Consider the following 12212-nt stretch of genomic DNA (forward strand, 5'->3'; position numbering starts at 1 on the left):
GCACTCAGAGAATGTAACACGAATCCAACCACAAGTGAACCTATGAAGCTTTAAATCAGATTAAATCAATGAAGAAACAAAAGTGTAAGTACTCTCTTTATTCTATGAAATTATAAAAGAGCTAATCTGAAAACAAACTCCTCACACAGGAGAAGCCATAGCACACAGAATTTGGTGCAAACCACTGCTGGAGTTTGTCATGGGCTTTGCTTAACCCAGTACTAGAGACAGTCAGAAAAGTACCTTCTCCAAGATGAATCCTGGCACAACAGGGAGGAAGAGGGTGTCTGGAGGGGCAAACCCAGAACTCACTCTGGCCAAAGCAGAAGCTGATTTGCATTGGAACTGCCTTAACTTTATGTCCATCATCCCCAGATTGTTTTTTCCATCTCCTACAATACTGCATTCAGAAATGGTGGTGCAACCCTTCATGGCAGCTTTCAGAGACAGTCCACCTACACAGGAGAAGTACGTGCCATGCATCAGGGGAACCAGTCTCCATAACTCTTCCCTCCCTGGCCAATGAGGTCCCCATTTCCACCCCAAGAACTGCCCATTCCTTACGTCCAGTTGGCTCCAAACTCACCAACCCATTCCTGTCTGTTCCCATCCCCTGAATGAATTTGAAGAAGCAGCAAGGTCACCTTGGTTGACTTGAAATACAAAGGGTTTATGGTTTGTCTTTTCTTTCTTTCTGCTGAATAAAGATGATTTTTTTAAAAATCTAAACATTTTAAATTTAAAAATTGAAAAGCTTTTAAATAGTTTTCTTTGTCTCATTTAAAGATTCTCCTGTTCAAACCTTGCCTAGCTTCCTAAAGAAACCAGGGCTGTGTGGCAGTACTCCAGGTGTTCATTGTCTCCTTCTCTCTCTGACCCTCTCATAACATTTGAACTGGATGACTGTCTCTCAGCCAAATTTGACATGGGGGTGAGAAATCTCAAAGACATTACAGGCTGAGCCATTTATTCAGATAAGTCCATTCTCTAAGGCCTTACAGGATTTAGCCAAACCAACAGAGAAATCCTGCTCACATGCCCACTGAAAGGAGAGCCTGAAACCTGAACTTGTCCTTTACCAACACTGAATAATCTACCTGAGAAGAAGACCTGAGAAGGTGCTGGGTGCCTAACTCCCCATTCAGATATTCTTGCTCCCATTGCTTGCTTTTGCTTACACTGCTCATGTTTCTCTGCTGCACAGGCTATGGAGGTCTGGAATATTCTGCTGAACGTTCTTATCTCAAAGACAAATAATGTATAAGTGCACTTCATTAGTTCCTCATCTTCCTTTTCTCTCCTACACCATTGTTTCCTCTGCACAGCTCATCGCACTGCTCAGGTCTTCTCTATTTACAGTGGCCAATCAATCAAGTCAGGACAAGTTAGGAGCATTTTTTATTTCAGTGGTACATTGAATTAATTGCACCACTCTATTTCCATTGCTGTGACTAAAAAAATGCTTGTTTTCCTTCATGTTGTCTCTGTGAAACAGCTTCTAATTCACGGTTTGCACAACACATCTATGAAGTGTATAGCAAAGACCTTCAGGCATCATATCATCACCTGGCAATATTATCAACTCAGAGAAACTTCATCCACAGCGATACACAAGATAATTTTTTTCCGGTCTGCTTCTACAGCAGGTGCCGCTGCCCTTAATTTCCACATTATTTTTCCTGCCTGCTGGAGCACAGGTGGGACTGCCATGAAACGTGGGAGTCTTTTACCTGCACCAGGGGAGGAAAGGAGAGTGACCAGGGAGCTTGCTGTCTACTTTCCTCTCTCTAATTACAGCTCCTGAGGTAGGAAAAGGATTTCTGAAGGAAAGTGTTACATGCTGCTGGTGACCCCAGCCGTTCAAAGGCTGGAGTTCCCTCACAGGGAAGATCTTTGGGTACCCCAAAGGCTCAGCTGCAGCATTCATGGGGAGAGACCTGTCCCTGGCTCTCTAGGAGCAGAGGCACCACTACAACAAACAGTGTCTTGTCCTCAGAGGCCAGCATCACCTCATGAGAAAGCCAATGGCTCTGTATTAGTTTCACCTGAACCTCCACTAAGTAGGCAACTGGCTTAGATTCAGATTCATCCTCATGCATCCTAGCTAGGGCCAGCAGGTTCAGGGTCTTGATCAGATTTATTACATGCCTATGTATCAGATTGGTTCAGGAGTTCAGTTCTGCTCTTGACCTCAGTTATGCCTTACTATGAGGAATCCCAACAGTTATCTGTGCATGATGGGGAAGGAGGAAGAAAAAAACACCCCTGCCCTTTTATCAGCTTTAAGCATGTTCCCTTTCAGTTCTGTGTCTCTTCCTCCACTTTTTCCTTCACATTTTTTGCCCATTTTTATTTCTCTGTGATGCTTCATCTTAGACTGGTTTCAACCATTTAACCAAAAAGATGAAAGACAGCCCCAAATAAAAGGCAGTTACCAGAATTCATTAACCCAGCAAGGTCAATGCACTGCGTTTCGGATCCAGTGCAGTTTACTATTTCATTACCATACTGAAAGGAGTCCACGCTGTAGCAGGCAGGACACTGGTATCCATTGGGCACATTGTCCTCTGGTGGCACTGGAAGGAAAGAGATGGGCTGTAATTGGTTTTAATGAGGGAAGGAGAGGAATGAGCCAGGTGATGGCTTAGCCTGGAAAGCCTCACCTCAGGTCGGGGCAGACAGAGAGGGGACGGGGTATAAGGGAGCTTACATGAGACAGAGATTGTTCGACAGTTGTTGCCCGTGCAGCAAGCCAAGTGGCTCCTTGCTTTTACCTTCCCGTAGTTCATGGTGTTTGGGCCAAGCTGGCAAATGCTGGACGGCAGGCAGACTTGATGGACGAAGGGATTGCCACAACCCCTGTAATGAAGTGGAAGGCAGCACCCAGTCATTAACAACAAGGCAACTCCCTTCCCCTCCCATTAGCTCCTACAGCAGCAACTGCTGAGCAGCTGTCCTGGGGCCTGGGAAGGGTCCGGGGACAGCGGAGCCACCCCAAAAGCAGCACCAGTGATCCTGGTGATCCCCTCAGAGGAACAAGGGTGCCATCGCATCTGAGACACTAGTGAGGAATTTCTTCTTCTCCATGCTGTGCTTAAAGGCAGGAGGAGAGCATGACTCCTCACAGCCAGCTGGCCTTGTTGCAGATATTTGCCTTAGCCAGAATGCCCCAGCCACAGAGCTTATGGGGTGACCCACGCGCCTCTGACCCACAACCCACAGTTCTTCATGCAGAGAATCACACACAGAATCATATAGGTTGGAAAAGACCTTTAAGATCATCGAGTCCAACCGTAAACCTAACACTACCAAGACCACCACTACACCATGTCCCTAAGCACCTCATCCAAACGTCTTTTAAATACCTCCAGGGATGGCGACTCAACCACTTCCCTGGGCAGCCTGTTCCAATGCTTGATAACCCTTTCAGTGAAGTAAAATTTCCTAATATCCAGTCTAAACCTCCCCTGGCACAACTTGAGGCCATTTCCTCTCGTCCTATCACTTGTTACCTGGGAGAAGAGATTGACCCCCACCTCTCTACAACCTCCTTTCAGGTAGTTGTAGAGAGCAATAAGGTCTCCCCTCAGCCTCCGCTTCTCCAGACTAAACAACCACAGTTCCCTCAGCCGATCCTCATAAGACTTCTGCTCTAGACCCTTCACCAGCTTCGTTGCCCTTCTCTGGACACGCTCCAGCACCTCAATGTCTCTCTTGTAGTGAGGGGCCCAAAACTAAACACAGTATTTGAGGTGCGGCCTCACCAGTGCCGAGTACAGGGGCACGATCACTTCCCTAGTCCTGCTGGCCACACTATTTTTGATACAAGCCAGGATGCCATTGGCTTTCTTGGCCACCTGGGCACACTGCTGGCTCATATTCAGGCGGCTGTCAACCAACACCCCCAGGTCCTTTTCTGCCTGGCAGCTTTCCAGCCACTCTTCCCCAAGCCTGTAGCATTGCATGGGGTTGCTGTGGCCCAAGTGCAGGACCTTGAACTTGGCCTTGTTGAACCCCATACAATTGACCTCGACCCATCGATCCAGCCTGTCCAGGTCCCTCTGTAGAGCCTTCCTCCCCTCAAGCAGATCAACACTCCCACACAACTTGGTGTCATCTGCAAACTTACTGAGGGTGCACTCGATCCCCTCATCCAGATCATTGATAAATATATTAAACAGAACTGGCCCCAACACAGAGCCCTGGGGAACACCGCTTGTGACCGGCCGCAAATTGGAGTAACCTCCATTCACCACCACTCTTGGGCCCGGCCATCCAGCCAGTTCTTTACCCAGCAAAGAGTACACCCGTCCAAGCCATGAGCAGCCAGTTTCTCCAACGGAGAATGCTGTGGGAAACAGTCTCAAAGGCTTTACTGAAGTCTAGATAGACAACATCCACAGCCTATCCCTCATCCACTAGGCGGGTCACCTTGTTGTAGAAGGAGATCAGGTTGGTCAAGCAGGACCTGCCTTTCCTAAACCCATGCTGGCTGGGCTTGATCCCTTGGTTATCCTCTACATGCCGTGTGATAGCACTCAGGATGATCTGCTCCATCAGCTTCCCCGGTACCGAGGTCAGGCTGACAGGCCTGTAGTTCCCCGGGTCCTCCTTCTGGCCCTTCTTGAAGATGGGTGTCACATTTGCTAATCTCCAGTCAGCAGGGACCTCCCCAGTTAGCCAGGACTGCTGGTAAATGATGGAAAGGGGCTTGGTGAGCACATCTGCCAGTTCCTTCAGTACTCTCGGGTGGATCTCATCAGGCCCCATAGACTTGTGAGCGTCTAAGTGGTGCAGCAGGTCACTAACCATTTCCCCCTGGATTATGGGGGCTCCATTCTGGTCCCCGTCCCTATCTTCCAACTCCGGGGGCTGGGTACCCAGAGAACAATTGGCCCTGCTATTAAAGACTGAGGCAAAGAAGGCATTAAGTACCTCAGCCTTTTCCTCATCCTTGGTCACTGTGTTCCCTCCCCCATCTACTAGGGGCTGGAGATTCTCCTTAGCTCTCCTTTTGCTGCTAATGTATTTGAAGAAGTATGTTTTGTTGTCTTTTACGGCAGCAGCCAGATTGAGCTCTAGCTCAGCTTTGGCCCTTCTAATTTTCTCCCTGCACAGCCTTGCTACACCTTTGTAGTCCTCCTGACTTGCCTGCCCCTTCTTCCAGAGGTCATAGACTCTCCTCTTTTTCCTGAGTTCTAGCCAGAGCTCTCTATTCAGCCAGGCCGGTCTTCTTCCTTGCCGGCTCATCTTTCAGCACCTGGGGGCAGCCTGCTCTTGTGCATTTAGGACTTCCTCCTTAAAGAATGTCCAGCCTTCCTGGACTCCTTTGCCCATTAGGGCTGCCTCCCAGGGGACTCTGTCGACCAGTCTCCTAAACAGGCCAAAGTCCGCCCTCTGGAAGTCTAAGGTGGCAGTTTTGCTGACCCCCCTTGCCGCTTCTCCATGTATCAAAAACTCTATCATTTCGTGATCACTCTGCCCAAGACGGCCTCCAACCATCACATGGCTCACAAGTCCTTCTCTGTTCGTGAACAAGAGGTCCAGCGGGGCACCTTCCCTAGTTGGCTCACTCACCAGCTGTGTCAGGAAGTTATCTGCCACGCACTCCAGGAACCTCCTAGACTGTTTCCTCTCTGCTGTATTGTATTTCCAGCAGACATCCGGTAGGTTGAAGTCCCCCACAAGAACAAGGGCTAGCGATCGTGATGCTTCTCCCAGCTGCTTATAGAATAGTTCGTCAGTCTCCTCATCCTGGTTGGGTGGTCTGTAACAGACTCCCACTACAATATCTGCCTTGTTGGCCTTCGCCCTGATTCTTACCCATAGACACTCCACCCTATTGTCACCATCATTAAGCTCTAAACTATCCAGACACTCCCTAACATACAGGGCTACCCCACCGCCTCTCCTGCCTCGCCTATCCCTCCTGAAGAGTTTATAGCCATCCATCGCTGCACTCCAGTTGTGCAAGTCATCCCACCATGTTTCCGTGATGGCAACCATATCATAGTTTTCCTGATGTACAATGGCTTCCAGCTCCTCCTGCTGGTTGCCCATGCTGCGTGCATTGGTGTAGAGGCACTTCAGCTGGGCTGTCGTCCGTGTCTCCTTCATAGAGGAACACCCCTTGTGTGCTTTGAGGCGTTTCACTGGCATTTCCCTCTTGGCTCCTATTGCCTCAGTATCTCCTAGCTCAACTCTGTTCGACTTCAGCTGTGCCCCAGTGTACCCTGCACATCTCAGAGGCTGAGTGCCCTCGCTGGCACCCGCTCCCTCTAACCGTGGCACGTCGTCCCTCAGCTTCCCTCGGGCAAGCCTGATATTACCCCCCTCTCCCTTCAATTCTAGTTTAAAGCTCTTTCAATGAGCCCCGCAAGTTCCTGAGCAAAGATTCTCTTTCCCCTTTGAGAAAGATGAATCCCATCAGACGCCAGCAAACCTGGTGCTGTGTAGGCCATCCCGTTGTCAAAAAAACCAAAACCGTGGGAATGACACCAGCCACGGAGCCATGAGTTGATAGATTGGGTACCTCTGTTCCTTCTAGTGTCACTGCCCACAACTGGAAGGAGAGAGGAGAAAATAACCTGTGCTCCAGAGTCCCTTACTAGCCGTCCCAAGGCCCTGAAGTCTCTTTTGATTGCCCTAGGACTTCGTGTTGCAGCTTCAAACAGTCTGCAGAGCACACAGTCTATCACAGCCACAAGCATCCTGACACAGGCAAGTCTAGTCTTTCCCATGAACCAAACCCAAAAGGCGCAATGGGGGGCAGATGAGTTATATTGCACTCTACTGAGGCCCTGCCAGTGCTGTGAGGAGAAGTGGCTTTGCACAAGCAGAGGGAAGACATGCACTGGAGCTGCCAGCACCAAAGCTGGTAGGATATGAGATAACCTCCAGCCTAAAAGCCAACAGTCACATTACTGAAGCTGGGCGATGACTGAGGCCATGCTACTAACACAACCAAGTGTGCAGTTGTGTTGGGGCTCAACACTCATATTTGGCTTATCAGCCATGGGGACATGGTGATAGCTCAGCCCTGGTGGTGCCACCAGGCTGCCTGATGTCCCCTTCCCTGCTCGAGGAAGGGAGTCAGATGCAGGCCAGTTTCTCCCACCACCCATGGCCAGTCCACCCTCAGTGCTAGATGCCAGCAGCCTTGTGTCCCTCACAGTCCAGCCTCTCAACCCAACTACTCACTCTAGCCAGAATTAAAAGCCAATGTCTCCTCCCAGTATGCTGCCTAGTTCCCCTCCCTCCATAACAAAGAACCAAACCCTCCCAGTAGAAAACTTCTGCTTGAGATAGAGCTATAGAGAACTTTTCCCATCCTGGACCATCCTGATCTCTGGGTCTTTTGTCAGTGAGAAGGAAAATGAACAGCTTATCCAAGGACTCACCATAAGGCCAGTGACAGAGGTGGGGAGAGAGACCTGTCCCCCAGCTTCACTGGCACACAGCCGTAGTGGATGTCTCACCTACCTATCATGACCTCGTGCAGAATGATGCCGCAGGTATCTTCACCACCACTACAGGTTTTCATGGGGCCAGAGCAGCTTTTTCCTATGCTGTAACAAACCTCACACTGAAGGGAGGTCCCTGGGGAAAGAAGGAGGACGCATTCCTGTGTAGCAGTCATGAGGGATCTCACTTCCCCTTTCATCGATGTTTTGCTTCAACATTTGATCAGCACTTTTCACATTCCTCTTCCCTTGTTTTCCCTGTTTCATTGCACAATTTGTAGGTTCTTTTTTATTATTTCTATTATTATTTATTCTAGTATGAACTTGAATTTGGGCAAGTTGGGGGAAGCTGTTTTTGGATAGCATTTTACATTTTAACCACCAATACCCAGCCAGTTTCCCTTGTCTCCTATACGATGATGTTTGCTAGGTCTTCCTGGGGTTGCTAAGGAAAGCATCCCCACAAACCCCTCCATCCTGGCAGGCATTCAGGTGTCCCTGGATTCCCAGACCCCAAATCCTCTCTTTGCAGTGAACAGGGGAGCCCAAAGGTCTGGGGATCAAGAGGCTGCCAGCGGGTGTTGACTGTGCTGTGTACAAACTGGGGAATGGCAGTTGTAGGCGTTAGGGTAAACTGCTTTACCAGCTGCCTGCTGGAAAGTCTTAAGCAGACCAGAATATCAGGCAGTCAGCAGGAAACACTTAGAAAGAATAAAGTGTTTATCAACAGAGGACAAACAGCATGTCTTCCCTGACACACACTCATCGGGACCCAAGGGTCCAGAATGTAGATTAAGAGGTCCAGGGCATGTGTCAGTTCCCTAAACCCAGGTGTTGTCTCACAAACGGAGTTCGTTACCCAGTGTGCAACACCCAATACGCACACAGAACCAAGATATCAATTTATTTCTGGTTTTGCACAAAACCAGGTGTTAGGTGGTAATTCCACAAAGCTAGCACAAAGTTCGGTCATACAGGTGCAGTATTTATACAGTCTAGTTATGTATATGCATAAGTAATTACACAAAGCAGTTTTCTATTGGTCTACATTTTCTTGTCTTACTCTTAAAGCTACAGTACTACTTTAATATTCTGCGCATGCCCAAAGGTGAGGGGTCTCTGCTTGGGCTGGGGTCTCCAGCTCAAGGGGTGTGACTTTTAGTATTATAATGAGGATAGTTCACATGAGGGTGCTTCTTATCACACTTCTACTAGTAGCTTCAGATGGTTCCCAAAACATCTTAATTAGCTTACATATTTCTCCACGATGTGTTTCACTCCCAAGGACAATAATTTTTTATTAGATGTTCCATGTTCCAGTCTAAATCCCCTTTATCAACTTTACGTAAGTCCCGGCCTTCCACCAGCTCCTGATTGACTACACAGGTGCCATCTAAGGCACCTTGCAGTGGCTGTGACATCTACATGGGGTGGCAGGTATGACACAAGACCTCCAAGACACCAGTGCTCTTCTGGAGCAGAGCTGAAGGACAGCTGAGATGACATATAATGTCTAAAATGTCACACAACCCTGGGCACGAGCAAAATAAATGAGCCCCTAAGTTTGTGGTAAATGGTGGCTGGAGATCAATTCAGCCGACCAAAGGTCTGTCTGCCTCAGAGTAACCTGAATCACTCCCGTGACTGTCCCAGCTAGATCACCACTGACCACTACAGGAGCTTAGACAGCCGGTTCACATCATTGTAAATGCCTACACCTTCATCTGCACATTGGCTCATAGCACCAAAGATCCCCTGAGACCGGTCACTCCTCTGCAGTGCAAATCCCCCCGGATGAGGGGTTCCTATGGCTCAGACGGCAGGAACAGCCCCACACACAGAGCACCCATTCCCAGACCACTTCCATGTCTCGCAGACCTGCAGGTCCCAGAGGAAAAATCACCTGGGTCCAGGAAAGCCAGGAAGAAGCTGAGGCCAAGGGACACTTACATGCTGATGAGATGTAAGCACAGGGAGCTGCCAAGTCTTGCTGAACACAGCGCTGTGTGCCACAAGGGCTTTATAAACTGGAGGGAAACAGGGTGTTTTGGGGAAGTGGCAGTTGGGGAAGTGCTCTGAAGAATATAGATACTGCACAGCACTAGCACCAGTGTTTGTTTTTTCATTTAAAGCACAAGTTCTGCCTTTTCCTCCACATGAGGAATGCTGTTTGTCTTTCCCCACTGTAGAGTATGCAGCCTGTGGGGAAAGACTGGCTTGCCTGCGGTCTATCAATCAGGTATGTCTCCAGTCCAGACTTTGTTTGAACAACATTCAGCCCCTGCGATACATATGAATGACAGAGAAGAAACCATTTGAACAGCCCTGTTGTGATCTAACCGTTAGGCCCAAAGAAGCAAAGCATAGCAAGGTGTGATGGTGTGCTTCCCCTGCCCTCAACCTTTATCTCCCATAACCCTGCTCAGGTGATAACTACCAGTGATGGTTGTACTGGATGCATCTGGTCATGATGGCTGCATCTGGCTCAAAGTGGATTCAGGAGACAGATAACAACACAATAGCCAACGGCTATTGTGCAATGCACCTACCTAACCACAGTGAAGAAACTAAAATCTGTGATTGGTATGCACATATGACTATGAGTCAATCATCTTACCCCCATAAATAATGAGCAGACCAAGAGCCCTTGGAGCTCTCCTGCATGGCAGTGGGCTCCATGCCAGGATCTCTCCTTGAGTAGAGGTACCTCTTGAGGTTGAAAGATTCCTTGCTGCAACAGATCCTCTTTAAGTGACTAATAGCATGCTAAACTTTGAAATCTTAGCTAAGTAATATAAAGGATTGATTATGTAAACAAAGTGATTAGTTTGTTATTTTGTAACTAAGCAACATAGAGATAGGAGCGGAGTAGACAATACTTTAATGTGTTTGTACATCTATGGCTATGGATATGCTACTATACCCAAAGACAATTGGACGAGGAGTAGTACGGACATGCTGCTATGCTCCCAGTACAGCCCCAGCCCATCTTGACAATGAGTCGAGGGGTAGTTAGAATAATTGGTTTGTGTTAGAATAGGAATAAGGGTGCCAAATCATTGTTAGGGACCATGTACCATGAAGAAGGGAAGCAAGTGACATAAGCAAGGTGATATTGCACATGTCCAGAAGAAGGGGTCAACTAAAGGACACACCTGTACGACCACCAAGGACCACCAGAGACCCCCACAGAAGCCCCTCGGAGTTCAAGGACGCGTGTGTAATGACCATGCAAATATGATAACTAGTTCTGGGAAATAGAATGAATATGCATGATTATTCCGGGAAATTTGATGCATATGTATGTAATCGGACAATATAAGCTTTGGTTGATGTAACCTGTGGTATGCACGCTAGCTGGAACGATCCCCCGTGCATCTGGTGCTGTAATAAAGAATGCCTGCTTCTTAATACTACATTGGTGTTAAGGAGTTTGATTCCCGATTTCGGTGACAGTTTTGGCGACCCAGATGGGACCCTGCTTCTGAATTTCAATGGATCCGAGAGTTCACAAGACCTCCAGCCAGCACCGAGGGATTCTCGGGGAGAACCTCCAATCCCCGGACCGAAGAATTCTGAGCAAGATCCCCTGGAACAAGGTAATAAGGCATTCTTTCTGAGTATACCAGTAACAAGGGTTGGTTGCCTGCCTATAAGGTGCAGCAAAAGCTATGCAGGGTTGGGCTAAAAAAAGGTACCTAAGGTAGCTAATCTCTGCTAGGCGAAAGCCTGTGGAGCTCTGGCTAAAGGGTCAGGGTTAGAGTCCCCAAAGGGGTTAGAGTCCCCAACTGGCTATTGGTTTCTGAATTTTGGTCTGGATATTGGAACTACAGATTTGTTGTGTGTTCGGATATAGTTTCTATGGTTTTGTGTTGTTGTATTATTTTATAATGGGAAACCAGCAATTGCTGGAAAGGGGGGTCCCGAGAACATCTCCTCTAGGTTGTATATTAAGGCATTGGAAAAATCTAGGAGGAGATCCACTAACTCGGAAACAATTGATTGAATATTGTAATCATTGGTGGCCATTGTATACTTTGGCTAGTGGGGAAAAATGGCCAAAGAACGGTACATTGAGGTATAATACCATCTTGCAATTAATGCTGTTTTGTAGGCGGGAGGGTAATGGGATGAAATACCTTATGAGGTATTTATTTTTCACTTTGAGAAATCATCCGGAGTGGCAAAACCAGCGTGGGATTATCCCGCAAGATTCTATGGTATTGACTTTGGAAAAACAGGGAAGGAATAAGAGTTTAAGATGATGTTGTTCTGCCTGTAGCATTGGGAAAAGGTGTTTGATATGTGGAAAGGAGGAAGAGGGAAAGCAGGAATAGGTAGGGGAAGGGGAAGAGGAGTACCACCACCAGGAGGAGCATCACATCCAATTAGACCTCCCTGGTTGGCAGAAGATCAGCGTGCTGTCTGTAAGGAGAGGGGGCATTGGAAAAGGGAATGTCCCAAAATTAGAGAATTGGATCCTTCGCTACAGGCAATTAAGTTGATGACTCTGAATGATGAGGACTGAAGGAGACCAGGGGAGTCAACTCCAGCTGAACGCCTCGTTACATTAAAGCTGGGGAATGATGAAGTAGAATTTTTAGTTGATACAGGGGCAACATATTCGGTATTAAATATATGCAAAGGCGGGTTTAGTCACAAAACTATAAGTGTTGCTGGGGCGACAGGGCGGAAGGAAAATCGGCCGTTTTAATAACCTTTGAAATTCAAATTGGGAAAGCCATGGGT

General features: G+C 47.9%; 1 protein-coding gene across 1 annotated transcript; it reads right to left on the reverse strand.

Annotated features, from left to right (window-relative positions):
* Positions 1-231: 231 nt before the first annotated feature.
* LOC140650445 (phospholipase A2 inhibitor 25 kDa subunit-like) lies at positions 232-9415 on the reverse strand. The gene is given in 6 exon segments (XM_072858647.1): positions 232-455; positions 2436-2576; positions 2711-2830; positions 2833-2859; positions 7483-7599; positions 9367-9415. Coding segments are annotated over 6 exon segments (678 nt in total).
* Between the last annotated feature and the right edge of the window lie 2797 nt (positions 9416-12212).

This window comes from Ciconia boyciana, chromosome 4 (genome assembly GCF_034638445.1).
Source record: "Ciconia boyciana chromosome 4, ASM3463844v1, whole genome shotgun sequence".
Lineage (NCBI taxonomy): Eukaryota > Metazoa > Chordata > Aves > Ciconiiformes > Ciconiidae > Ciconia > Ciconia boyciana.